A 27,876-nucleotide genomic window follows, 5' to 3' on the forward strand; every position below is an offset into this window, starting at 1 on the left:
ATGTTTTGACGGTTACACCAGTAAGCTTTCAAGCCAACAGAGGTGCCTCCACTCTTACCTGTGCAGTAAGGGCTCTAAAATGGTCTATTTTGTGGTATTTTAGAAAGAAAATGTTTACGTAACGTCTTGTTGTGATACTGTATTGCTGAAACTCAGCATATAATGCGTTTAAACCGTTTAACCTCCGCGAGTAACTTTTTTTCCCGAGTGTTAGCACAACGTTTGGCGACTTTTAGCTAGCAGCAATACTTTCGTCAATGACAGCGAATTAACATATTAACGCGTAATGACATAATGACATTATGAAGTTAATAAGCATGACGCATGCCTGAGACCCCCGACAGTCAGAACTTCTCAACTGTGGTCTGGCTTTATAGAGCTGCTGTCACTATCTGACTTTTGGCTAACACCCTCGCTGTGTGATTAGTATGTTGATCCAATTATATAAGCTAACTTTAGTTAGTTGGTGTTGTGGTCTGTTTTCAGACAGTTAGTCGTTCTCTTATCTCTCGTTTATGAACTTGCTTAAGCCTTCCTTCACCATAGGGTTTGCATGAAGTTAGCCTTCAGGGCTTTCTGCCAGGAATCTCCCAAGATTTAGGCAACCAAACTAGTTGGTGAGGTTTAGTAACAGTTCATAGTTTAGGTTAAACTCCAAGTACTTTATGTTTTTGCTTCGAGGCAGGGTAAATGACAGGAGGCACATTACGAGGACACACAGGGAGAATGATGTCCTAACTTAGATAAAGACACAATGTTTTCATTTTTGGAGAAGCCACACGTTGTTGTGTCCTTGTGCTTCCCACTGAGTCGACAGACTCGTCCTCATGTAATAACCTGTTTGTAACCTAAGTGTCTGAAAACAGGGAGGTCTGTAACTTTGTCAGCCACCGAGAGTACATTGTGTTACTGGGTTAAAAGTGGAAGGTCACTCTCTGCTCATTTTAATTAGTACAAATGTATCAGTTTACTACAAGTTACATTTAAAAAATAGTTTCAGTGTTCATTTTTTACTGTTGTCATTTCTCATCTGATTATATTATATCATTACAACAGCACCATAATAACGCAGAATGTCAAAATGAACACATACTCTGACTGGCTAGCTTGTAAATCAAATATTACCTTTATAGAACTGATTATCAGTTGATACAGAGTTAAGTATTAACATTAGATGCTAAATTGTTTGACTGTTGTTCAAAAAAGGTAATTTAAAGGCATCATTTTGGGGAATTTTTTCACTATTTTCTGGCATTTTGTAGACTAAATAATTTGTTTATCAATTGCCAAAGTAACCTGAGTCCCACATGTTCCTTCCTTGTTATTTCTGTCCGTTCTCCGCAGGCCTGCAGGATGGCCCAGGCAGACGGCAAAGTGCTGGTTCTGGGAGCGTTGGCTGGCATCGGTTTGGCTGTGGTGTTCTACCAGGGCTTCAAGTCGAGGCGAAGAGGCTCGTGGCCGCGGTGCAACCTCAACCACACTAATGCACCGGGCTCCGGCCTCACGGTGGTGGACGGCCCAGGTCTGCCCTGGGGGGGTCAGGCTGAGGTGCTGGAGCGCCTCGAGGCCCTGATCAAGTGCGTGTCCGAGCTAAAGGAGGAGATGAAGTCGTTGAAGAGTGCTCTGCCGACGCTGCAGGACCAGGTCAGGGAGGAGCTGAGGGGACGCGCCGAGGCGCGCCGAGCCAGCCCTCTCCACAGGAGCACGCCGACGCGGAGGAAAAGGGCTGCAGGCACCATCGCTGGGGCCAGAGCCAGTGGGCGGAGCTCAGAGGAAGCAGAGAGTGAGGGAGGGTGAGTACTTTTTCTCAAAAATGTGTCCTCGCGTAACTCGCCACGCTCCCATCAGATTCTTTCAAATTGTCCAAACTCACCTTTGCTGCAACATGTTCTACGTCAGTGATGTGTTTTCATTAAGTTGACGCCCAACAGTCATAACTGCAACCCCCTCACAATGACACAGACGTAAGACTTTAAAGTCTACCTTCAAGTTTACAGGATTCAGACGCTCACACAAAGTAATAACACAAAATATTTTTAAGCTAAACACACTCGCACACTCTGACCCCTAAATCAAATATTGCTATCACACGGCAGACTTGGACCTTTGATCACAGCCAGTACTTTGGATCGTTGCTCCCATGACTCATTAATTTGCCAGAGCACCCTGTGCTCAAAATGCGGTATCTTCATCACACTTTCTTTCTATTTGTACACAAATCACATTGTTGTAGATGAATATACATTTTTCCCCCTGATTTTACATGCACCCTCTACGGCTGTTAGGGACTCCATAATGCATCTGCATTGAGGTCTTTCTGTGTGTCGGAGCTGGTACAGGTAATGTGGAACCAAAGTTCGGAAACTTTTAGCCGTATGGCGTTAGCAACAGGTGCTGAGGTTAACACAACGTGCGGCAACATTGGCAATAAAAAAGGGTTCTAAGGGTTCTAAGGGTTCCTGGTCAGCTACAACAGCAACAGAGAGAGAGCGGTGTTGGCAGGATGAAGCTTCATGAAGCATTAAAGCTTTACAACAAATTTGAGAGTAAAAGGATTCATTTCTCAAGGCTTCATGTGCTCACAAATCCACCTGGCGGCGTATAAAACAGGCAGATAAATGATGGTACATATCGTATATATTAAGGCAACACTCCTTCATGATCTCTACCTTGTGATCTGTGATATAGGCCGCTGTATTTTCTGCCAGCAGGCTATTTATCTTGTGAGTAATGCATCAAATGCGCGTACATTAACCCTTTACAGTTTTAGAACACTGACATTGCCACTCCTGCCAGTATTTAAATATCATGATTCAATTATCGACCAAATCATTTCTCAACGTGTTTCGGCTTCAGACGTCATCGATCACGTCGTTGGTCTAAAACGATACAAACCTGGATACGAGCTTCACGGAAAACTTCCTGGATTACTTGACACGCGATCGTCACTACCGTCACCAGTAAGACGAGGATGATGCGTCCGTGTTGCTCCACCTGTTTATGAATGGAAACTCATTGAGTGACATTTGATCGCATCACCCAGATAAGGAAAAGACGAGCATGTTTATTTGTATAGCACGTTTCATACACGGAGGCAACTCAGTGTGCTTTACATAAATGAAAGTAAAAGTATATAGAATAAATATATATATGTGTATATATATATATATATATATATATATATATATATGTGTATATATATATATATATACATTTAGAAATAAAGAGAATCTGTGAAGTTTTGATACATTTGTTGCTGCATTTCAAATATTTGCACAATTTTAATTCCTGTTTAAGTTGCTGGTGTTCCATTAATGACTTTAATAATAGATAACAATTCAGTACATTAATGTCGATGTATTTATTTGTTGCCTTTAGTTTTATGAAGTTAGGAAAGCAATGTTTAGGTCAATCGTAATGCCGCCTTACACATAAGAGAATGATCCTGTCACTTCTGCACAGTGAGGCTTACAGCTTATTCATTTACCAAAGGTATCGGCCGATACCCAACGCCCAGGGTTCGGTATGGTGGCGGTATCGGGACTGAAAAAGCCAGACCGGTGCATCCCGAGAAGAAACTGTGCACGTAACAACTCCGAATCAGTGTCATCAATACATAGTTTGTCCAGCAGACTCCACTGTTTACAGTTCTTAGCTGCTGCTCATGAGTGGGCACAGTGCGACAGCTGAGCAGATGTTGGTCTAAGGGGTTGTCAGAAAAGCTTTCAATAACTGTCTTTGTTATGATCACAAAAGCTGTATGCATCTCTATCAATAATCCTTTTATTTTTTCTGAGAATTATCAGCATCGACTTCAGCCTTCATTTCTTAATGTAAATGATTCCAGTAGATAAACACAGGATAGATAAGCAGCAGATAACTATCTCAACAGGTGGCAAAGTGTGAAGTGATTTCAGGTTGTTTCTTTACTTTAACAGCCTCGTCCGGCCATCAGTGTGTGAATCCACAATCTCGTGGCCCTCCGAGTTCACCAGGCTAACTCTGCTCGCTCTATGTGCTAAATTATAGTCCTGACAGTATGTACATTCGCCTCAGGTGCACGCAGAGAATAGCAGACTAATCATTCACTACATGCCCAGTCATCCACCTCCATCCACGCCCAAATGCCTTGAACTTGTGCCATCCACAGATAACATAAACAACAGATGTGTTTCTTTCGAATCTCACGATCTCATAAAACACCAACAGGTAAATGGCGGTGATTACGCCTGTGCTTTAACGTTTTCGGGCTGTCAGGCTGACTTTTTATTGGACACGACTGAACACACCGGGTTGTTTGGATGCGGCGGGACCAGGATTTGGTTGGACATCGCGGCCGTCACTCGAGTACTCAACTTGATTTGACCTTTGCTGCGTCGGTGTAGGAAGTAAGGCATGTGAAGTGCCAAGAAGACGTTCTGACACTCAGCTGCTTTTACACCCTAACCACACAGATTTTAGGTGTGCACAGTGAGCCTCAGGTCAGACCTGTGCGGCTCCTCCCCGTCACCGTTACTGTCCTCGCAATGATTAATCAATTACCTTTACAACTGTAACAACATAAAGTCAGGCCAACCGAACATCCAGTGCACCCGGGATCATTAATGAGTGTTGTGTTTTACCGTCTGTGTCATCTTAAGAGTGTCTCTACAGTGCTTGTAAAAAGAAGAAAAAAACAGATACACACTTTTTTTTTGGCACTATTTTCTTGGCAAAATGTGTGACGTAGGGCCAAAAAAAATGGCATTAAAAGGACTAATAACGCCCTAAAAGCATTGCTGGTCCGTACGTTTGTAGACATAGGAAGCGAGACGGCTCATACGCGGGTAATAACACCGTATCGTATGAGTCTCCTTTCATGACGGATAAACACCTCAGGTCAGCCTACCTCTACTTGTGTTACCATCGCCCGCCTCATTGGCTGGGGGAGCAGGTGGAAGTGTAAAGACTACCCTCCAGCAGATGTGGTTCGCAGGTTTTGAGTGGCAGCCGTCGGCCACATCAAATGCTCTTTAATTACAGCCGGGGTTATTCCGCCTTTAAAAAGAAATCACATCACGCACACTGCTCCCGTAATTGAAGAGCCTGTCCTGCCGCTCTGTTATTTGTACGAGCAGAGCGTGCGGCGTGGTTACTGGGTATGGTGTGGCGAAGAAATTCCAGCCCCTTAGGGAATGTGTAGCCCCCCCCCCCCCCCTCCCCCCCGTCGGCTTGAAAGTCTTTGGAGAATAGCATCTCCACACGATATCCCCATTAGAGCAGTGATGCTAAGAGTTGTGTAATAGTTATTGCATGTTTGTTGAAATCTAAAGCCTGAAGAATACATTTGAAGATTAGCGCATTAATCGCTCGGTGCAAAAATGTTGAGTCTGCAAACATCTCGGTTGAACACATTGCCGCCTCAAAAACTTGAGCTGTATGCTGGTCAGTTCTAATAATTATAAAATAGTAAAACGTGTCTTAAACGGCAGAGTTTACTCAACTTTCTCAACTGTAAATGATGCCTTTAGTGGGGCAGCAGATTTCCAACAGGGGGCATTAGTGCAAGTATGAACAGGGCCTTCAGCAAATCCAAGTCATGAATAGGCGTAGGCTTGTGCTTATACTCTCCTGGAGATGATTGCTTTTATAAGCTTAATGGTTTTCCCGACATTTGTGTTGAACATTTTTTTTTTTTAATATATATAAATCAGCTGTCCTGTGTGTTAGCAGAGATGTGTTTAAAGTGTGACCGGTGTTACCAAATCGTCTGATAAAGCGGCGCAGCTCCAGCCTTCTGTCAGCGTAATGCTCGGAACAATTAGTGTGACATAATGTCCAAATTATAGCGCAAAAACGGGGAAACACGCCGAACGAAGGGGTTGAAAAGTTCCAGCTGTTTATTCGGTTCGCTCCTCGTGTGTCACGGCGGCTTCCTCAGAGAGGAGACCCATCAATCACCCCGTCGGTGTGCCAAGCTGTCAGAGGCCTCGTCGAAAAGTGTCTTGTAGGAACTTGTAATTTCTTGAATAGTTCCCACTGAGGTTATTCACATCATGTCGCTGTAGCTCAAGGACATTACCACTTCTTTTTCTTCCTTTCCCCCCCCAAAAAATAGCATTTATGATGTTGGATGGTTGTTGATTTAAGCAGATCTGAGCAGGAGTTTTGTTTAGTGATGGGCAAGCCTGATCAACTGGCGCAGAAATGTTTAGAAAGAGAAAAGGGAGCTCATTGTCTGCTTTGTGATTAAAAGCTTTAGTCGAACTTCCCAGTGAACGCGATGGTACGTGCCGCTCCGCAGCTGTCCGCATCCGAGACATTCACGTCTAGATCCTCAGGTTCATGCTTCAATAAAAGGCTTTTAGCCAAACAAACACTTATTTTGAATTGCACACAATGTATATGCCGTGCACACGTTAAGCTGTCTGACGTGTCACCGGTCCCGCTGTCTCTGACCTGTCTCTGACCCGTCTTTGTCGACTCTCACTCTGACCACCCACACAGTGTGTGATTTGTGTACAAATAGATAGAAAGTGTGATGAAGATACCGCACTTTAATGGCCAACGCTGGCTTTTCTGTCATCCCACAACCTCGACTGCAAAAGGCTCCTTTTTGTACCTTTTTGGGAACAATTAAATGTTGCTCTCTGAATATCCATCAGTCTAAGTGATGGACCCACAGAGAATTATCGTCCGACTCTGCAGTTCCTTTCAGAGGGTTTTAGCATCTGTTAGCATCTGTTAGCTCATTGTCTCCAGCTGTGAGCCTGGGTGGAGATTATGTGTTCGGTCGTGTGTGTGTGTGTGTGTGTGTGTGTGTGTGTGTGTGTGTGTGTGTGTGTGTGTGTGTGTGTGTGTGTGTGTGTGTGTGTGTGTGTGTGTGTGTGTGTGTGTGTGTGTGTGTGTGTGTGTGTGTGTGTGTGCGTGTGTGTGCATCTGTCTGTCCACGGCTAATCTCGCATACTACTGGACCCATCAGCCTTTTTTTTTTTTTTTTTTTTTTTTGGGATCATTTATGACCGAATGCTCAAGGACCTCTCGTGATTGCAGTGATTCACACTTTTTGAAAAATGAAAAAGTTTCGTAGCATCACAGACTGCTGACTCTGCTCTCCTCCTCACCAGCTGGTAGAAGCCGCAGCTGCATAGATTTGAATGAGAGTATCTATTGCGTGAAAAACATGGCTGACATTTGTGGTTTGTATTCATTTAATCAAACATTACAGCATTGGTCGTTGCAGATACTGCAGTGCGTGGACCTTTCTAGTCATTTTGGTTTTCTTGCCCTCAACTTCATTATTATTATTATCTATTATTATAATATATATTTTTGACATTATTAGAGGACTTTTCTTTAGGTCACCCTCATCAAGCAAGTCTCTTTTTCTTTCATTTTCGGCTTTTGTTTCTTACTTATTCCCTGAGGTTCATTCAAGGTGTCATCCTGCCTCCAGTTCAGATCTATTTCTTGCCTGTCTGCCTTTTGGCGAAGTGACAAGCCAATTGTCATTTGTATACGGTTGCATGCTTTAAAAAAAACATTTGTTTCTTCCTCTTGCTATTTTAGGAACCATGTGTTGCAACATCTAAACTGAAGTGCTATTTATGGTCGCCCATTACAATTGAAGCAACGTCATGGCATGAACACGCGAGAATAATTACTACATTCAATTTTTGCATTGTCATCATGTGTCTGTGACAAATTAATGACGGTTTTTCCCCCGACTTACCACATCAGAGGAGGGCATTAGAAAGCCACTGATGCTCTCAGCTAGGTCAGTGATAATTTAGGAGTTAACAACTGAAAAGTGTGTGTGTGTGTGTGTGTGTGTGTGTGTGTGTGTGTGTGTGTGTGTGTGTGTGTGTGTGTGTGTGTGTGTGTGTGTGTGTGTGTGTGTGTGTGTGTGTGTGGGGGGGGGGGGGGGGGGTCTCTCTCTCCAGTCAGTCAGCCCACTTTGCAGAGCAGGCTTTCATTGGTCCTGTCACCAGTGCTACACAGGCTCAATAAGCTGGACTGCGTGTTCCGAGGCCCGGCGACGTTGGGATGGTAACTCGGGTTTGTTTTGAACTGCGTAACCGCGGAGACCGCCTTTGCTAAGCTCCAGTGAGAGATCCCGTCAGTGCCCCTTTGGGTCTGTATGCTGAGTGGCCGACCTCCCCGAGTGAGCACACAGCCTGTTGAAATATGAAGGTTAAAGCTTTCCAGGCTTTCACTTTACCAAGGGTGTTACACAGCACGGCTCGCTGAATACAAAACCAAATGTTGCAGTTCTTTCTATCGTCAATATATCATACTGTTTTTGGCACAACAGTTTATTTCTGCCCTTCCAAACTGAATCTGCCAGGTATAAAATGACATTTCTTTTCACGTGTGAGTCACAGAAAGGCCTGTTGGGATATTATGTACTTAGTCGGTGTTGAAATGCTAAAGACAATATTTAGACTGCTAGTAACATTGCAAGGGCAATAATGTTTCCTGCACAAACGTATACACACTACATCAGCACACACAAAGTAATGCAAATAGATCCGTAGCTTCTTTTTCTTTCAACTCAAGTGATTCATGAGCCGTGGAATGGCGTGACAGGAATGCGCTGAACACTCAGCCGCCTGTCTCTCCAGCTCCACTGAGTAAATAACTGCAGGGAGGCTGGCAAACCGAACTGCTGAATGAATACAAGGACAAAAGGATGAATGAATTAGGAAATGAATGAATGAATGACACAAGTCCAATAATGTGACTTACCTCGCTGCAGATAAACACCGGGCCTGTCTGTTGCAAGGCAGTGCTCTTTGATACGGAGCGGGCAGACAAAAAAGAAAGACCGCAACAGTCAGAGTAAACACGGAAGCACACACATTCAGATTTTTTCTTTTTTTTAAGCTTGGGTGTGTTGGCCAATACATGGTTTGAGCCTTGCCTGCAGGTTTTTAGGGTTTACTCAGGGGTTAGTGCAGAGATGGGGATTGTAGAACGGCTTAGCACACTATTTCAAAATGACGGTATAAACACAAATAGAGATTAAAGTGAAGCCACTGTAAAGTCTAGTTTCTGGATGTGAAGTACAATCGTTGTACAATTTGGCCATAACTCAAGAAGTCGTATGCTAAATTTGACAGTTTTACACAAATGTCTCGTGAGGAAGTGATGACATTTTGGACAGACGTGGATGTAAACTGCAACGTGACTGGTTGGCCGGAGGTACGCAACCGTGAGGCAACTTGTGCTGCTGTTACGCTACGTTGTATCTTTAGCCATCGTCTTGTAGCGATCACTTGTGACCACAGTGCTGTTCAGCGAAAGTGTAATAGGCTCACGTTAAACCAGGCGGCAACCTCCGGGTTCTGCCGAGGGAAGCCGATGGGGAAGTGTCTTAAAACGTGCGTTCTCTCTACTGGCCAGCAGGTGGCGACTCCTTCCGTCTTCTTCAATACAGCGTGATGTTCATTGACTAGAATTATGTCTCTATGCCACTCCTCCGCATTCCAAATACGGTAACGTCCGTTTATCGGTTGCAAAAAAAAGCCAAGATGGTGCCGCGTGTATTCCGAGATATACTCAAAACGGCACGATGACTACGCCCACTTCTTGTATACGGTCTACAATGTTTTGGCCTCTTGGGGGCAGAGTGAACAAGTCATTTGATCCATTGTTTATATAAGACTATTTAACATATAAGCTTTAAAACCGATTTATTTCTATTCAAACAACACCACCCTGACATATTATCACTGTAAAACAGGACGGGATTCTTTGGTCTCAGCGTACCGTTGCGGGCTCATCTCTGTGTTGTTGACTTTGTCGGACGTGGCGCGTTGTTCTTGACAGCTCCTTTCTCGACTGAGAAGAAAAGAATCTCTTCAGCCCAAATGCCCTCACGTTACTACTGTAATCGCGGCACTCGGGTTTGAAGGTGTGAGTTGTGGGGGGGCGGAGCCAGGAAGCGGCCTCGGGGCACCTGTTGGTTCTGTCTGTGGCCCGCTCTGACACATCCCTCCAGAACCATGGCTCGCAGCCCAAAATACTTCCCTTAACCACCAATGACGCACATGCGGCCGCTGCCAACACTTAATGGAGGCTTTTCATATTTTGTCTTTCATTTTTCCCTGTACCTTTTTAATATAGCTCTTTATACTGCTGCTTCTTAAGTGTTAGCTCAGGGTGTTTGTACACGCTTACAGGAGTTGAAAAGGCACCATAAAACATCTAATGCAAGTGTTGCGTGCCTCACCCCGACAAACAAGTCTCCCTGTGTTTTTGGTTTTTAGTTTTTTTTTGTGAAAAAGCCTTTAGGTATCCACTTTAAGACGTCAAGAGTTTCTTAACAGCTAGAACTTCTAAACAATTAGGTGACCCACTTATGTAAACAAACCCGCCCGCCGTTTATGTGTATACAGGCAGCGAAGATTGATCCTTTTATAAATCAGCACCTGGCAGAAAACGGCTTGTAAAAAAAGCTCGTTAAGATTTTTGATGGATATGAAAAAGCTCTTCAGCCGAGGTGTTTTCATTCCACCTCACAAGTTGAACATGGCTTTGGATTGAGCTAACATTTCGACTTTTTATTGACGCTTCCTGAGGCACGACTTGCTGATCTTGCAGGACGGAGACGGTCTGGCCTGGTGTCTGGAACCACTTGTTCAGTTCGCCTTTCAATTCCACCTCAGTAAAGTTGAATTGTATACGCTGACAGCAAACTGAAGGTACACGTTTCTGTGATTGTTTGTGCTTTCAGGTATATGACCGCGCTGACGGACTCCGAGGAAGAAGAGCCAAGCGATGCGGAGCAGGGGGAGGAAGAACAACCTGCAGACCGGTTATGTGTCCTCCTCGAGAGGATCGACGGCATGCGTCAGGCCACCGAATCGGACAAAAGGGAAATTCTCGCCCTCCTTCTGGAGCAGAGAGAGGAGGTATGTTGACTCCTGCGTACATTCGATTGACACATGTGATCCTGTAGCTCAATCAATACGGAACAGTGTGTCCTAACACTTTGATACACTTCTGTAGTTCGGACAGAACTCAACCTTTCTTTGGCGGCTGATCCGGGCTTACTGTGATGTTCACGACATCAGCTGCACTCTGGAGGAGAAGAAGACCCATGCGGAAACTGGTAATCTACTAAACCTTGGTTGTGTTATACCTCATTTGCCACGCACCCTACTCTGGATGTGAGATGCTATAGCGTCATGACCACCGCTGTTATTCTGACCAAACCCCAAATGTCAGTATCATGCAAGTCTGTATTCCTGCAGTGGCCTCAGTTACTTTAGTTTGAGTTGTTGACCCACAATGACGTCAGAAAAACAATGTTTGGCAACTTACAATGAACATGGACCAGATAGGATTAACATCCATGTTAGTAGGAAAGCACACATTGGTGCTAATATGTCATACTACATACAAAAACTACGTCATGGTTATTTATCCAATTTATGTCCTTTTAATGAAGTGGAATCTCTGGCTGTTGTGGTGGAAAGAGCACTGTGCATTAATTGAAGATTGAGCATTTTAAAGGCCTCTTTACACTGTATGATTTTGGGCTGTTTCAGATTAATAGAGAAACAGTGAAATCATTGTTTGTCGATCAAAAACAATGTTCCACTGACGGCAGAATTACTGTTGAGCTTCAGCAGGCCGCATCAAAAATCTGAAAGTTTAGGACCAAAATCTCAATGTCAGTTCGTTTTGACAGAAAAAGAACATATACACACATACAGTTCTAAAATAATACAACTTAGATAACATAACATAAACCGGAATGAATACAGCACACAGATGCAGACTAGGCTGTTTATAAGAAGTGGACGTAGTCATCGTGGTGTCACCCATTGGTTTGTGGGCTGCAGTTTTGAAGCCTCAAGTTCGGCGATTTGGCCGTCGCCATCTTGCCTTTTTTGCCTGGCGGCGGCAGCGACCTGTCACAAACTTTTAAGACACTTTTGCCATGGCTTCACTCGTCAGAACTGGAGATACAGACGTATGCAAGATCTAAATCCATACATTTATGCAATGCATGCATGCATACATACTTACGCATGCACGCACATACACACGCACACACAAGTCAACAAGGACTTGATACTTCATACATTCTCTCAAAACCAACGTTGCAAAATTGACATTTCATGATGCCATCTTTACCCTGGTGGCAACCACTTCCTATCCTATTCTTTTTCAATGTATTGAAGTACTAGTTTTTTTTTTTTTTTTTACCACTACAATTTACCAAACATTCATCTTACAAGGTTAAAGATGGATCTCGTAAAGTCCTGCATGGACTGAAGTTTTTTTTAGAGCCATCTCAAACAATGTGACATATAATCCACCTTGACCCATCAGCAGGAAATTACTTTACAAAGTGTGTATTCCACACACTGTAAATGGACTATGCACTCGACAAAGAGGACACCTAACAGTCTTAAAGTCATCTTCCTGAGGACAAAACATTTTTCTCGCTGATCTCCCACAGGCCCCTTTAAAGCAGTTTACAAGGACTTCCCGTGCTTTGTAACGTACTCCATAATGCTTTTTCTTCTATTATCTCAAACAGAGGCTGTTTTGTGATTCTGCTGACTGGACTGACCTGTTTCTCTGTAATCCTTCCTCATCAATGTGCCTCTAATCAGAGCCGGCCAGGTGCTCGCCGAAACGGGGCTATTTAAAGCAACAGGGCATCATATTTGACATTCGTTCTGATATTAGTGCAGCTGGAATGAGACGCTTTCCACTGAGTGATGAAGGATTTACAACTTAGCGCTCTCCTTGGATTGCATTTCATGTCACTCGTGTTTGTATTCTTTAACGCAGTGCCCTGTGATGTTTCATTACCTATGAATATCCTGTTGTTCGTCTTCACTAATCCACGCTCTCTCGTTGTGTGGTGTGAGAACGTCCTTGGTGAATCGAGTGTGTTGAGTTTGTGTTCCAGTGGAGCATCATTATCTATTGTCCGTCTTTCCTTTTGCTCTTAGGGAAGAAGGTTGGCGAGGAGGCGGTGAGCCTGAACCCTACGTGTGCTGAAAGCCATCAGTGGTAGGTTTGCCTCGTTTCCTTCCTTTCCACATTCAAAAGCTGAAACTGCAAAAATGTCAAAAGCAAATCAGTCACGGTTGCTTGAAGATACACTTTGATGGCATGTGACTCGCCGTCATTGAGCCCCATGTTTTTGTGAATCGCCCGTGGTTGCGTTCTAATCCAGTTAAACTGTTTCAGTAAAACGCCATGAGACAGAATGAAAGCGTAGACACAGGTACTTTCCCCAGACGAGAGGCGCTGTGCTTTTGAGTGACGTGTCGGGCCTCGAGCAGCCGTTCCTCAGCATTTGAGTGGATGTTCACTCAGGCATTTCTTTGAGCAATTCTAGCAAATTTGACCTGAATGAATCCAGAGGAACGTCGCAGAAAACACACGGGGGGGGGGGGGAGCCGGAGTGAATCAAGTTTGAATTGTGTCCGTTTAACTTTTGGACCAAACCAAAACGGACCAGAATATGCAAAGAAAAGTGTAGTCAAATGAAAGAATTAAATCGTGGCAGAGCATCGCTGCACGCTTTGCAGTCATGCAGTCATGTTAGACTGCCGGTTACACTGGATTGATGTGATGAATGGTCTTCTGTACATATTTACAGCGGTGCATATTTAGTGCCGGGGGTCTTGCTGTTGATCGTTTGGCGCTGAAGCATTGTGTATTTGTGACCAGCTCAATACATTTGTCTGCATTTCATGTTCTGTCTTCTTGTTTCTGTGGTTCAATGTCTGACTTGTCCCACAGAAATAAAAAAAAATACTTAAAAGACACATTTTCTGCATCTGGCTGATGCTAGTGGACATTTAAAAAAAATGGCGAATTCTCTCTCTGAGTGGATATTAAGTCGAGGGGATTTTCGCCGCCGTAGGTGATTTTCAGACAAAAGAAATCGGGAGAACCTCTTCCACCCTTGTGTACCTCCCCAGTTGCTCTGTGAAGCAGCGGGGGAAAAATCCCCCTGCTTTTTAATTAGTTGTGAAGAGTGGGCCTGGTGGCATGCATCCCATCTGTATTTGTGCAGGCCCCAGTGGTGCATTCCTCATCTGAAACAGCGCTCATGTCAAAACTTGACTGCTGATTAGACACGGAGTCCACGGCTGGAGTAGAGAGATGAAGATTGCACCAGATGCAGCTCCGAGATCAGTTTGCAACTGCAAAGGCTTCAAAACAACTGCAAAAGTAGACTTCTAATGCAGCTGCAGTGAACCGATACAAAGCCCTTTTTACTCTGCTTTGCTTTACTCGTGTTCAACATCGAGCCCTGAGCATTCAGGAAGTCCACACAGCAAACAGTGTGCTGCGTTTGATTGCTTATATAACAGTAATAGTTTCCCCAGTGTGTGCATTTGTTACCATTACATTCCCTGTGTAAGGGAGATCATGCAGTTACTTTCTGCAGACACGCGTGTGAAGTTCTCCCGTGGAAAACCGGCCCAGACCGCCCGCTTGGAGCCAGCCGCCCTGTTTACTCTGTTCGTTAGGGAATGATTAGCATTAGCTCATGCACATACCGCAGCACTCGAGACGTCAAGGGGAATAGCAGGCTGAGTTTGTTTAGTTAATTAAGAGCAACAGCTTTGAAAAAGCTTAATGCTTAATCCTATATCCACTAATGGAATTTGTAAGGTTCTTAAACCGAGCAGAAACGCGGTCCAAATTGAACGGACAGGGCAAAGTAGGTAAAGCCGCGCTCCGGGAAGGGGAGGAGGCAGAGGACTGGGGACGGTGCCAGGCGGTGTTGCAAGGAAGTTTACGTCTGAGGTAACTGTTTACTTAGTGCGCCGATGCCGTGAGAAAACGTGTCACCTGTTTTCCTGAATGCCGCCCAGCTTGTCACAATTTGACAGGTGATGTTTAGATGCTCTGCCAGTCAGTTCCCGCTCTGCCACCGAAACTACTTACACATCAGAGATCTCTGAGTGACGGCTTAGCAGGCAGGGTTAGGAGGACAGTCTCAACAAACCTGTTGTATTTGTAACTTGCAGGGCAAGTCACAGAGATTAGTAAATATGCTGGTACAACCTGTGTGTTATGTTCAGGATAATGTTAACGTTCAAACGGTAGTTTATGGATGAGAGTCTTTTGAGTCAGCTGCTCTCTGTTATGTTGCCCCCCCAAGTCAGGTCACATGGTAGCACATACAGGCCGGATGCCATTGCATAACATTGACTTATTCCCAACTTGTTTTAAAGGGTTGGATAATGTTCACTTGGTTAGCATGTTTGGGTCAGTTGCAGTTGATGCGCTTGCTAGCTTGTTTTGCTAGCAAAGGTTTGAGGTTTGTGAATCAACTGTGGCTAGGAGCAATGGTTCCAAATGTGTGTTGGGCATTGTTGAGAGAGTTGGATAGTAATGATTGGGGTCAAACTAGGGCGTGGAAGCCCGAGTGTATGAGTCATACCCCGGCTAATTACTGGCTAACTGTACCTTCTTACTTTGCTAGCACCGTCTCCTCAAACGCAGTGTTAAAGGAACAGTGTGTGAGATTTAGTGGCATCGAGTGGCGGTAATAATCCTCACTTCACCTCACTTTTTCTAAGCGGACAAAAACGTAATGATTGTTAGTTTCAGGTCACTATACACCAATGAAAACATAGTTATGCATATTATATTCAATTTCTGCCAATTAAATCCCTTAAATGTTACACACTGTTCTACAATAGACCAATGTGAAAACAACAATATCAACTGATATATTATCAGAATTTGCCCTGTTCACATTCACAACATGTTATATATTGAACTATGAGTTTGTTTTTATTTGTATAGCACCAAGTCGATGGTGAATGATCTCCGATTGTTATCATAGAACCAGGGGTTACGCTAAATAACTCAATGTTGATGTGCAGCCACAAGCGCGGCACATTTGCGAACCTCACGCAGTCTAAAACAGCCTGTGCAACCGGCCGTTTGAAGAGCTGAAGTGATGAATGAGCGTGATGTCCGTATGACGGTCATCACTTCACGAGAGATTACGCATACTTTCCCAATCTGTCATGCACCAAATCTCTGCGCCTCTTTCCCAGGAGAGGTGGACGAGGACTCTTTTGAAGTTGGACGTGTATCGAGGCAGTCAACGAGCGACACGCTGTCAGCATCTCCACGGCTCTCCTCAACTTGTCACCTCCTCATTTTTCATTTCATTTTTCATGCTTCAAAAGGCAAAATCCAGTAAACTGTAGCCGTCGTGTCGGCCGTAGAGCTTCCTAACAAACCACTTTCTAAAAGAGAGCGTGCGGTGTGCTTGCGTGGGGTTACATGGGGTGCTTTCGTGACAGTGAGTGTGAAGCCTATTTGTATAATCTCGGCGGGCTGACGATGTGATTGCAATGATCCCACCGTGTGAATTCGGCCCATGTAAATCCCTGGCTATAGGGCCTCTCTGAGGGTACAAAGGCCCGCGGATTAAGCAGGGAGCCTGTGGCAGTGCCAGTCCGAAGGGGGCGGGGGGGGGGGGGGGGGGGGGGCTGTTGGCAGGGGAGGACAGGGGTCACTTTGACCTCCACAAAGACGACTTTAATTTCAAACACGTGCCTTTGTTTGCCACGGCCGCCGTTAGTGTCACCATGGCAGCGTTGCGCTCCCAGTAGCCGTGGAAACCCTGTGTGCCCGTGAACTTTTGGACCTCGCTGTGCTCCGGTTCATCGCCGTGAGAACACTTGGCCAATTTACAAATCCCACCTCCCATGCAAAGAAAAACACTATCGGCTCATCCTGTCGTGGGCCCCCGGTGCGTCTACACACAGGCTGTCCTTGACTCCCTGGAGGTCCTGCTCCTGTTGCTGTACGAGTTTTAGCCCGGAGTCCTGCCTGGTCCTCTCCGTCTTGAATCTCTATGTTTGGATTTGAAGGCTGAAATCAATCTGCTGTTTCCGCCCGAGCAGCTGACACTTAGGCCCTTTTGTTTTCGCCCGGTAGAGTCGGGGATTTCACTGAGCCGCGGTACAAACGCGGGCCAACCTTGCGCAATTAAGTGTTCTGTTCCCGTCATGTTTTGCTGCCGCCCACCTTTCCTCCTTCTCTTGATATTTCCCTTTTCTGGACGGGTGGAGATATAGTATTTCACCTCGGTGAAGACAGGAAAGTATAAACAACAGCAGGTTGGCTCCTGAGGCTAGGCGCACCTCTCTACACCTCCACACTTCTTATACGCTCACTTCTCTCCGCCTCTCGCCTTGAAGGCCTGGTGCTGTTTCACACAATGACAATAGGTGTTGCATAAGACCAAATTCGACCTCCCGCATGGTGCATTTGTGGATATTATTCATATAGAACACAGAAGCGCGGGCCGAGGAGTAACTTTTGACAACAATCACAAAGGAAAAACCTGAGAACCCCCCCCCCCCCCCCCCCCCAGTCCAACTCCACAGGGTGAAAACCAGGTGCCGAGATGAGCCAACATTATCAAATGCCGTCGCAATTATGAGCAGGTCTGCCATTGGCACGCTCCGGTACGCATATTTCTCAGCAAACACTGCCAGAATTGCTACATGCTGATTACTGTGAGAGCTAGCCAATCAAAGGGAAGCAGAAATATGTCTTGTGGTAGCCTGGATGTTGAGCAATCTCTCCCACAGCCCTCACCTGGGCGATGCTGGATCTCAATTCTGATTACCGTTCCCCTCTGGTATGCTGCTCTGGTCGCTCTCCTCAACTCGTAGCACGATGCAAGATTTATTGCATGTAATCACATCAGCGTAGCGCCGTAGTGTAATATTGACTTGTATTATCGGCTTGTTGGCTTATTTTTTCACTAGTCAGTAAGGATATGTTAGGATTTGTATTCATCTACGTATAATTAAAGCAGCGTATTGCATAAGGCTGTCAGTAATGATTCTTTTTCATTAGCTTTTTCACTTGCAGCTTAATCATCGGTGTCCAGTAAATGTCCTACATTCCTAAGTGACGTGTGAACATTGCATGTTTCCAGCCCAAAATTCTGAAATTGATTTTCTGTTGATTGACGAATCATTTATTCGACTAATTGTTTCATCTATATTTGCTGGATTACTACAAGTATTAACAAGACAATATGTTTATGTCAGGCTTATGTGTGGGTTAAGTTTACCATGTTCAGCATCTTAGTTTAGCATGTTAGCACGCTAACCTTTGTTAGCCACCGTTAAACCAACACTAAAAGCTGTAAACATTGCGAGTATTTGGCCATAATCCAAAGTATTGGTCAAAGTGAAAGTTTGTGCGGGTGACGGCGCTAGATGAAATGCCAATCCATCCAATAGTTATTAACAGCGAGCGTGGCTAAAACGTGTTTAATCAAGCAAACGGTCCCCTACCTGTTGAGTGTATTTTTGATAAATGTTCATCCAATACTCCAGCTCCAATTGTTCACACTTTTGAGCCGCTGTTGCTTTAGTTTTCTCACCTTTTTAAAATGATATCCATCCGTGGCTTGTGGAACCACCTCTCTCTGAAAAATCGTATTAAAATGTGGAGGCCAGGCGCAAACCAGCTGCCGTCCTGGCTCCGTTTCCTCGCGGCAGATACTGAGTCACCGGTTGATGGATTTGCTCAAAGCTTTCACATCCAGCAGTCTGTTTTCATTGGAAGGCTCGGCAGCACAACTGCAGACAGATAGCATCTGTGCTCCTGTGATGCTGCGGAGCTCTCCACTCATGCAGCGCCAACCAGTGGCAGCCTGGCCGCGCCCTGCGCTGCCGTAAGAAAATAAACCGATCTTTTTTTTTGTTAATTCATCTGCTTGTGCTTCCTTTTGCAAATAGTATTCTGGGCACGTGATGCGGTTAGTACTTGTCTTATCACTGTTAATTTTCCACATTAAATAAGAGTGATGATGGTTAGCACAAAGATTAATGTTTGCATGATGTTTTCCCTCCAATTACAACTACCTGAGTTACGTTCTTTTTTCTTTTTGTACATTTTCATAAGTCCGTGGTTGGAACTTTGTCAACTGAAGTCAAATCCCCGTTTTTCTTACTTGCGAATGAGAAAAATCATTGTACCAACGTTATCTTGATTTAGTAATTACCAATTTTCAATTTTCATTTTTTCTTTCATTTTCCTGGTGTTGTAAGCTGATCACAGACAGAAAGAGTGAGAGCTACAACGGAGAACAGTAGCCCGCCGCCAAATCATGCCCTGTTAAAAAAAAGAACCCATTCACAGATGTCAGACACCTCTGTGCACGCACGCACGCACTGTTGCAAGATTTCAACTACCATCAGCACCGCCACGTCAGACGACACTGTCGGATGACCTTTGTACACGCCGGTCCTTCATATGAAAAAGGTATTCGTGTCGCTCGGTGGTGTTTGACAGAGTACCAGCAGGATTAAAGCAGCCTCGCGGTGAAAAGACTTTGATCAGCTCTCTCCTCTCCTCTCCAAACCCACAGCGTCATGCTGACTTACAGATCCCGAAGCTGAGATCGCTCTTTGTTTGCCCTCCACCTGCCCACTGGTCCAAGTCAGCGTATTAATTAGTGTGTGAAGGAGTAAGGTGAAGCGGCTTATCTCTGCTGATGTTGCCCTAATGAGGAGTCTCGCTGAAGAGGGTTGAATGTTGGTGTTTTTTTCCAGTCCTTCTGGTTCCTCATTGTTAGTGACCCAGAGAAAAGGTGGTGTGACTGAAAAGTGAAGTTCTCTCCAGCCCTCCTCACTAAATGCAAAAACTTCACCACTTGACTTCTGTACTGTAGTCGGTCCGGACTGGGCAACCCAAAACTGTGCCGGTTGCGATCATTGTAATTCTTTGAATTCATGTTCTATTCCTCCAGTCGGATCTCAGGTTTCCCATTAACGTACAGGCACAGTATCGACTAAGAGTAACAAAGTTCTTTGAACTAATGTGTCCACCAAAGCATTTTTCCCCAGCTGAAAACACCAGACTCTCTTCTAAAAACACCCAGCTGGGAGTATTTGAGTTTTTAATGTTGATATGTCCGCCATCGTTTTGTTCAGATTCACACTTTTATCCCACACGAGGAAATTAGTTTGGTCCAGAGGTCCAGAAATAAGTCCACTCACGTCGCAAAGAAGCGGGGGTTTCAGACACCGTTCAAACATCCAACAAGCACTTTGGTTGAAGTTCTTGTCTGTGTGTGTCTCACACTGATTTTTTCAGTTGTGCTCTTAAAAAGAGGATCTATTTTACTGCCAATCATGGTGGTCATTGTTATCTTGCAGAAGGACACATTTTGGGATCCGGGGACATAAAATCTGTTCAAACTTCATTTTTCAAACAATGAGCAGTATAACCTGTACACACCCGACACACAGCTGATCAACACACTTGTTGTCCCTCCTCAGGTATGCCATCATGTGTGGAATTATGGCAGAATACGACACAGTGCAGAACAAGATAAAGAACGGATACATCTTTAAGGTAAGTCTTGAAACAGCCTGTACTCCAGTCGTATGTTGTGTCTGGCCCTCTGCACAATCTCAAGCGTGTTGTGACTACTTAGTGAAACTCTTGCACTGTTCTGCGCGTACGTTTCTCATTTCTGTGTTGAACATTGCTTCTCCCAATGTACTCCGAGGAGAGGGGCATGGCCACTCGTATCACTTAAGCCAGTAAGCCCCTCCCACAGCCATTCGGTTGCATAAGACGTGACCGAGTGTGGAACAACGGCACGTAGCATTTTATCTTCTGTCAGCGGCTTCCCCCAAAACACTGTGTACCTGTAAACTCTTGACAGGTGAAATAGAGAGCCGTGGAGCGCCGGAGAGGGAAGATATGACAACAAAAAAAGAATGAGAGAGAGGGAGAATGGAAAGAGGAAGAGGGTGTGTGACAGCCAGGAGTGTGTGGTCGCTGTGCGAGATCGTGTGTGTGAGAGGTGTTTGTGAAATACTTGTGGGTTGGTGAAGCAGGACAGATCAGGTCAGAACAAAAGGCGGTGGAAATGGCAGCCGTGTCATGAATCAACAGTGCAGATCTTCACCCCTGTCTCTGTGTCTGTCTGTGTGTGTGTGTGTGTGTGTGTGTGTGTGTGTGTGTGTGTGTGTGTGTGTGTGTGTGTGTGTGTGTGTGTGTGTGTGTGTGCCTTCCCCTCCCAGGATCATCTGGATAAAGCCATCGAGCTGAAGCCGCAGGACCCCATGTCCTACTACCTGCTGGGCCGCTGGTGCTACGCTGTATGTGACCCCTCCCGACACGCTGCGCAACACATATATCTCTCCCATCTCTCTGCACATACACAAACTGTGAATTGATGGAGGCTGGCATGTCTGCATGCCCCCCCCCCCCTTTTGCTAACCCTCCCACGGTTTCCCCTGTTTAGGTTTCCCAGAGGTTTGTTTTTTTCCCTTTGCAATATTCTCAGAAAGCGTGACGGGAAGGTTAACACCAGCCATTGTTAGCTATAAGTCAGATTGTACCAGTGCGACGTTTTCATCCTGTTTCTGTTCGGCTCGTGTTTTTTCGACGCGTTTAGTTTCTATGACGATCGCGTCTCGTCCGTCAATCACCATTGTGAAAATGTGAATTTGAAGTTGTCAAACTAACTGCCTGAAAAGGAGGGAAGGTGTTGCAGCGATCGCTCTGACTTCAATTATATAACACTCGCCTACACTGAGGAGTGAGGTGATGTTTTCGGGGATTGAGTTTTCCGGGCTGTCTGTGGTGCGTTCGTGTTCAACAATGACCTACTGTTTGTGTTCAGCCAGCGGCTCCGTTTGAAGGGTCCCGTGACGACGCCGCAGCAACGCTACACCTGCAATTAGACGTCGCTCTGATGAATGGTGCGCGGCGGGAACATTACATGTTTGACCAAGACTTCTCCTGGCCATTATCATCTTCTGTGAAGAGTGTCAGTCGGAAAGTATCCCATGCACAGAGTACCCGTGGTCATGGAAACACTGGAAAAGTCGCAGACGGGAAAGTGTGTGTGTGCTCTTCTGGCCTGGAATAGTTAAGAAAAATGATTTGTTACCAAACCGGATTGGAGATTTATGGAAACGAATACCCACAAAATCCATTAGCTTTGTTTCCATTTGACTGTTAAAGTTCTGCATGTCGTTCCCTGTTGGCTGCTCGCAGATGTAACTACGTTTGATGGGCAAAGAGTAAAAATCTCCACAATACATTTAAATCCCAATAGATAGCAGTAATATGCCCAAAGAAGATCTGATGAGAAACTCTCTTTAAGTTTTGAAAAGTTAAACGTAGATGTCAACAAATTTTGACTGTAGAATTTTGAATGTAATTGAAAAGTAGTATTTTGTAAATGTGAGGGAATTCCTTTTTGGATGTTTTTTTGTAATTGCATCAGTGAAAAAGTGTTTTAAGTCGATGGCCACACATATTGACAACAGCTCATTAGTGATGTCTTAAAGAGTCATTTGACATCCTCTGAATATCTTGTTGTTCCTGACCTCCAGTGGTTTCACTTGCCGCCTTGCTTCAGTGATGTACGAGTGTGACATCCCCCGTTGGGTGTCGTTACAAACGCAAAGCACACTACTTACCGCACCCAGCCACAGAGAGAGCTTTGGAACCAGAGAGGGCCGTGATGCACTGCTGTTTAGCCTGCCGTTCGGTCACCGACAAGCTAATGTGCAGAGTTGCTTTTTGACTTTGAGGTGTTCTCACTATTTTGCAGGTGGCTCAGTTGTCGTGGATTGAGAGGAAAGTCGCTGCCACGTTATTTGGAGAGCCTCCGAGTGCAACAGTCGAAGATGCGCTGAAGAATTTTCTGAAGGTACATTAGAAACTTCATTCTGCAATCATTCTCCTTTTTATTGAACATAAGTGTGACTCCTTAAGGTGTGAGTCTGCTTAAATACACACACTGTCTTTGCAAGGTGTCGTTCACATTGTGAAAAGTGTTTATAGCTGTTTCACTTCTCATTAAAAACGTGGTGTGGAAAGCCCGCCGTCATAGAGAGGGTGAAACGCAACGAGTACACACGGCACGCATTCAAAGGTAATCATGGTGTCTTTAATGCAGGTACTTAAGAGTTTAAAACCTGCCCCTTTTCTCACCTCCACACACCTGAAAAAACACTGGGCGTGACTTTTGGTTTCAGACAGTTACAATAATTGTCGGATGTAGTTGCTCAATTCCGTTGTTTTCATAAGGTTTTGGGGGCGGGGCTTTCAGAAGCTGTTTGACGATCCGATGAGCACTTCGTTCTTTTTAGGAATGCTTCCATTGCCAGGTATATTAATACAGTTAACTAGAAAAAAATATATACAAAAATGGGAACTGACTCTGACCTTTTCATCGAGCAAATCTATATTCCCACATTACAAATGTTTATGTAGTAGTAGAGAAATGCTCCGGGCCAATATTCCTGTTGGTGCCTCTTCCTCATGTCTTGCGTATCTCACCCTCCGGTGAGGCTGTTGAGCTTCAACAAATACATCCTGCAAGGTTACACCCGGGTCCCCGGCCTCTAACCTGTGGTTATCTGTACTTGACTAACTGTGGGAGAGCTGTTTGGGGTGCAGGAGCTGCAGGGGAGAGAGAGAGAGAGCGAGAGAGAGAGAGAGAGGCAAGCGAGTGAGTCGAGGGGAGTGTAATGATGCAGTTAGGACAGTTGACCGTGCCTGCGTGTGCATTATGAAGAGATTAACTGTCTTTTTAAAAGCTGAATAAAACCCTTTTTTCTTAATTCAGGTTGAGGAGATCCAGCCAGGATATTCCAAAAACAACTATGTGTTTCTAGCTAAGGTCAGTACCAGAAACCTCCATCGCCGTTGTCTTGTTTTGGGACTCGTCTGTGCACTGTTCTGTGGGGATCCTGCTGGGACTCAACAATGCATTGACAGTTTTGTGTTTCTGTTCTCTGGCAGTGCTACAAAGACCTGGGGCAGAAGGACAAGGCGAGGGAGATGTGTGAAGCTGCTTCTTCAATGAACACTGTGACCAAAGAGGTAGACCTCATCGCTGTTACCATTGCAATGCTGTATTCATAGCCGTCTCACACGGTTATTCCATCTGCAAGATAATACACGGTTATTATCATCTACACCAGTAGATAATGAGATGGGTCATGTGTGTGTGCGCGTGTGTGAGTGTGCGCATCTCTGTGTCCGTCCACGGCTAATCAATTAACCCTTAACTAAGCCACGCCCTTCCATCGCAGACCAGCCAATCATAGCGTAGCCAGCTATTGTTATTATTAACTAGCGATAGCACATCTACGCTACGCTAGCTACTGAAGGTATACACTCGCTGCTTTAATGATTGTAACCGTGAGTAAAGACGAGCAGGGCTTTACAGGAACAGCGTTGTTGTCTTCTGTCTCCATCACCAGGTGATCTGTAGACTTCTATCTTCATCTTTCTCACCTGTTTTTACTGCCGTTTGAACTCCTGGATATGTCCTTCAAACGCATATTGTAGACACTTCTGTGTCCTTCTCTCTGAAATCGACACAATATTCATGCAGTCCATTGTAGCTCTGACAACTTGGCGGGGCGTGGGGCGGGGCTTAGCGAAGGGTCAGTGGCGGGTTGTATTCGTTTAATTGCGGCGGTGGTCGTTTTGCAGACACACCTGGCAGAGATTTTGCACTCTGCTGAGGGCACCGCTCTAGTTTTATTTTATTTTGAACAATGTTTTTTCTCCTCAGGATGAAGAGGCACAAAAGGAGCTGGACGTACTCTGCCCAGCGCTTGGAGTGTGACGACAGTATGCACATAGCACATTCTTTTGGAACTGTATTTTCCAAGTGCTAGTGTGTGTGTGTGTGTGTGTGTGTGTGTGTGTGTGTGTGTGTGTATATAGGGTATATTGAGAGGCCATCATGTTAATTCACTCTGTGAGTGGATGGAGGTGTACTGTGACACTAACTCATCAATCAGAACTGTTCTAGCTACTTTAAAATCTGATTTGTGTTCTAATTGTGTTTTTTCTTTAATGGTGGAAAACAAATGATTCACACCTGGTTGTACCAAATCCGTGAGATGATTCGTTTTCACTTCCTCTGCTACTCAAGTCTATGAGGGGGATTTGTGATGAAATGATGTGTTGAAGTTAAATTCAGTGTGATTGTTATCGTGTGTGTTTTTTATCGATGTGATCTTTTGCTCTAATAGCGAAAGTCTCTCCAGCGGGTCTCGAGGATACCAAGTTTCCTTGACAACAAAGACCTGTCGCCTTTTTGTGAATTGACCCACAGGACTCGCTGTTCCATCCTGTTTTTTGTTGCGTCTCCCATCACACATTCGAGCGCCAATAACAAAAGCACACCAGACAATGGCGCGCCCCAAACAACGGTCTCGGAATGCGGTGACCACGGGACGACCTCTCGCCCTCTTCGCTCAGACCGGCTTCAGTGCTCGCCGGCTCACATCCACATGCAGACTCTCATTTAATCGTGCAGTTAACGCACCCACTGGTGATTCGTGGCGTCTTTTGTTTTGTTGGCATCTGTCCATTGAGGACATTCATTATTCAGTTACCGCCTGCTACAGTGCAGCTCCTGTGACAGTAATGTCGCTCCAGTGTGACTGCGGGTTAACGATCCAGCATGAAGACGAGGTACAGTCTCAGACAGCCCTGTAGGTGTTTAATGTTGTTACAGGACCCGTCTGATACGGACCCGTCATCGACCCTCACTGACTTGGAACTTGGAACTCTCTGTGGGACTTTTCAGAAGAGAATATATCGGAGTCTGAGTGACTTCCATTTGCACCTGGATGTTTCATGTATAGAAAGTAATTGATAATTTAAAGAGTATATATACAGAACCTTATTTGTAACTCATACTAAGGGGTGTTGTGCAGCATCTGTAGAGGTGTTTTTTGGGACAAACTCCCCCTTTTTCAGTCAGTTCCTGTTGCAACCTTTCAGGGAGGTTTCTCTTGCTGTTGGGGACGGGACGGGACTTCCTGAATCCTTTTGATTTTCCACATTATAGGTATATTATAGGTCTTATATTGTTTTTTTAAATCGCTGTAACCTCGAGCCATCTGTTTCATTGTGAACTTTTCCAATGCCAGAGAAAGTGGAGAGGCCATCCAAAGTGGCAACGCCCAAACTTGGTATGCCAAGTTAGAAAAATAGAAAAAAATGGTTTAATGTTTATAGAAGGCTGCGATTACTCTACATATGCAGTATACAGCAGCTAAGTATCCCGCTGAAGGTTCCATTAAGGTTTTTGCTCAGGTTTCAATTGATGTAAAAAAAAAAAAAAAACACACCCTGGTGAAGTCCACACTGACCACAATGTGTCATCCACAAAGTGACAAAAGATGCTTCATCAGCGCACTGAAGAACACGTAACACATATCACATTAAGGTGTTTGATAAGTGACCTCACTGGTGAGCATGTTAATGGAGTACTGACTGAGAAAGTGGAGGGCAAGTTTTGGGTTTTGTCGTCTGTGTTTCTCTCTGTAACAGAAACGTTGGACCAATGGCTCTCTAGGAATACTGTAGCAGACGATGCAGACGCGATGTGATGGTGCGTAATGTACGATCACATTCCAGGTCGGGTAACTAACAATATGACCCGATCTGACGGATGTAACTTTTAAATCTTTCCCTTTATTACCGTCTCATGCATTCCTAATTATGGTACCGTCGATAATGTGATAAGTGCGATGCATTTTAAAGGTGCATTATTGTGTGAAAGCATGAGGCGTCATTTTTTTTTTTGTTGGGGTCGCATTTAGAGATGGATTCAGAGTGTGATTCATGTTTAACGTATGTTAAGGTTTACGGGAATTGAAATGAAAATTACAAAAAGAAAAAGTTAATTTGTCACTTTACAGATTTTTCTACCGGCACTACGAATGTATTTGATTTCCTTCAACTGCCATTACACGTACACTATTCCTCAAATCTCATACACTACATAGAGAATATACTGTACAATGTCATAGGCTGAATGATTAATGGTACAACAGTCTGTAATAAAATCTGTGCAATACGAGGCGTCGGGTTTGTCACGTGTGTTGCTTGCTTAAGAGCTTGCTTGTGTGATTGTTGGTTTTATTGCAGTTCATTAAGAGTGCTCTCTCGCTCTATGCTTTGTAATCTTTAACTTATAATTAAAATGCGCAGTGATTTTTGCTGGGGGGGGGGGGGGGTCATAAACTACCTTGGTGTTAATCCAAAAACAAGTCAAAATGTAAGAAGCAGGCTCCTGCATGACTTCCAGTGATTGTGGAGTTCTCTGGCATCCCTTCCCTTTTCCCCCAGACTGTATATTTTGTGCCAGGGCAATTTGGAATCTGCTACTGGATCAGATTCAGCCCACCGGTCTAGTCATGTTGCAGCCTTCTTTTTTTAATTTTTTTAATCACGGTGGATCCACTCTAAATGAACACAGGTGTTTGTTTATACAGTCGTATAAACTTCACCTCTCCCTGACTGATTTCATGAGCCTCCTGTGCACGTCATTTAAAAGCCACAGTTGAAACAGCTGCAGGATTCGTGTTTTCTACTGAGTCACAGGCATCGTGTAAAATGTCTTTGTAAGTGATTGCATCTGATCTTTATGTCTGTACATGCTGGCCTAAAAAAACAAGGACTCGATTTTGCATAAGAGTTCAGAGGCTGCAGCTTTCACATGTTGTTTTTGGTGATGTCCAAAGAGAAGGTCACTTTCCCCTGAGTTTGACTTTTTTAATGACACTTTGTCTTCGTCTCAGGCACGCAAAATGTTTTTTTTGTTTTTGTGGCCCTCAACACTGCAAACATGAGTTTGATATTTTGGGAAATTCACTTGTTAGCTTTCTGGCAGAATTAGACGAGAAGATGGATACCACTCTAATAGCTTTCCTTTTAAATTCTAGGCCGCAGCGGGTTAGCTTAGCTTAGCTTAGCACAATTACTAGAAACCGTTGAAACAAGTAGCCTGGCTTTGTCCAAGTGTAAACAACATCCAGCACCTCTAAAGCTCACTAATTTAAACAGTATATCTTGTTC

The 27,876-nt window shown here is 44.6% G+C and overlaps 1 protein-coding gene across 1 annotated transcript; it reads left to right on the forward strand.

The window, feature by feature from the left end:
* The first annotated feature begins 24 nt into the window (after positions 1–24).
* rmdn2 (regulator of microtubule dynamics 2) lies at positions 25–26,880 on the forward strand. Its single transcript, XM_079169372.1, has 11 exons — positions 25–65; positions 1,345–1,793; positions 10,718–10,895; positions 10,993–11,095; positions 12,957–13,017; positions 20,298–20,373; positions 21,051–21,128; positions 22,595–22,693; positions 23,615–23,668; positions 23,791–23,871; positions 24,572–26,880. Exons 2-11 carry the CDS (start codon positions 1,354–1,356, stop codon positions 24,623–24,625), a joined length of 1,224 nt encoding a protein of 407 aa, XP_079025498.1. The 5' UTR covers positions 25–65; positions 1,345–1,353; the 3' UTR covers positions 24,626–26,880.
* The last annotated feature ends 996 nt before the right edge of the window (positions 26,881–27,876 follow it).

Source organism: Pholis gunnellus, assembly GCF_910591455.1.
Source record: "Pholis gunnellus genome assembly, chromosome: 11".
Classification (NCBI taxonomy): Eukaryota; Metazoa; Chordata; class Actinopteri; order Perciformes; family Pholidae; genus Pholis; species Pholis gunnellus.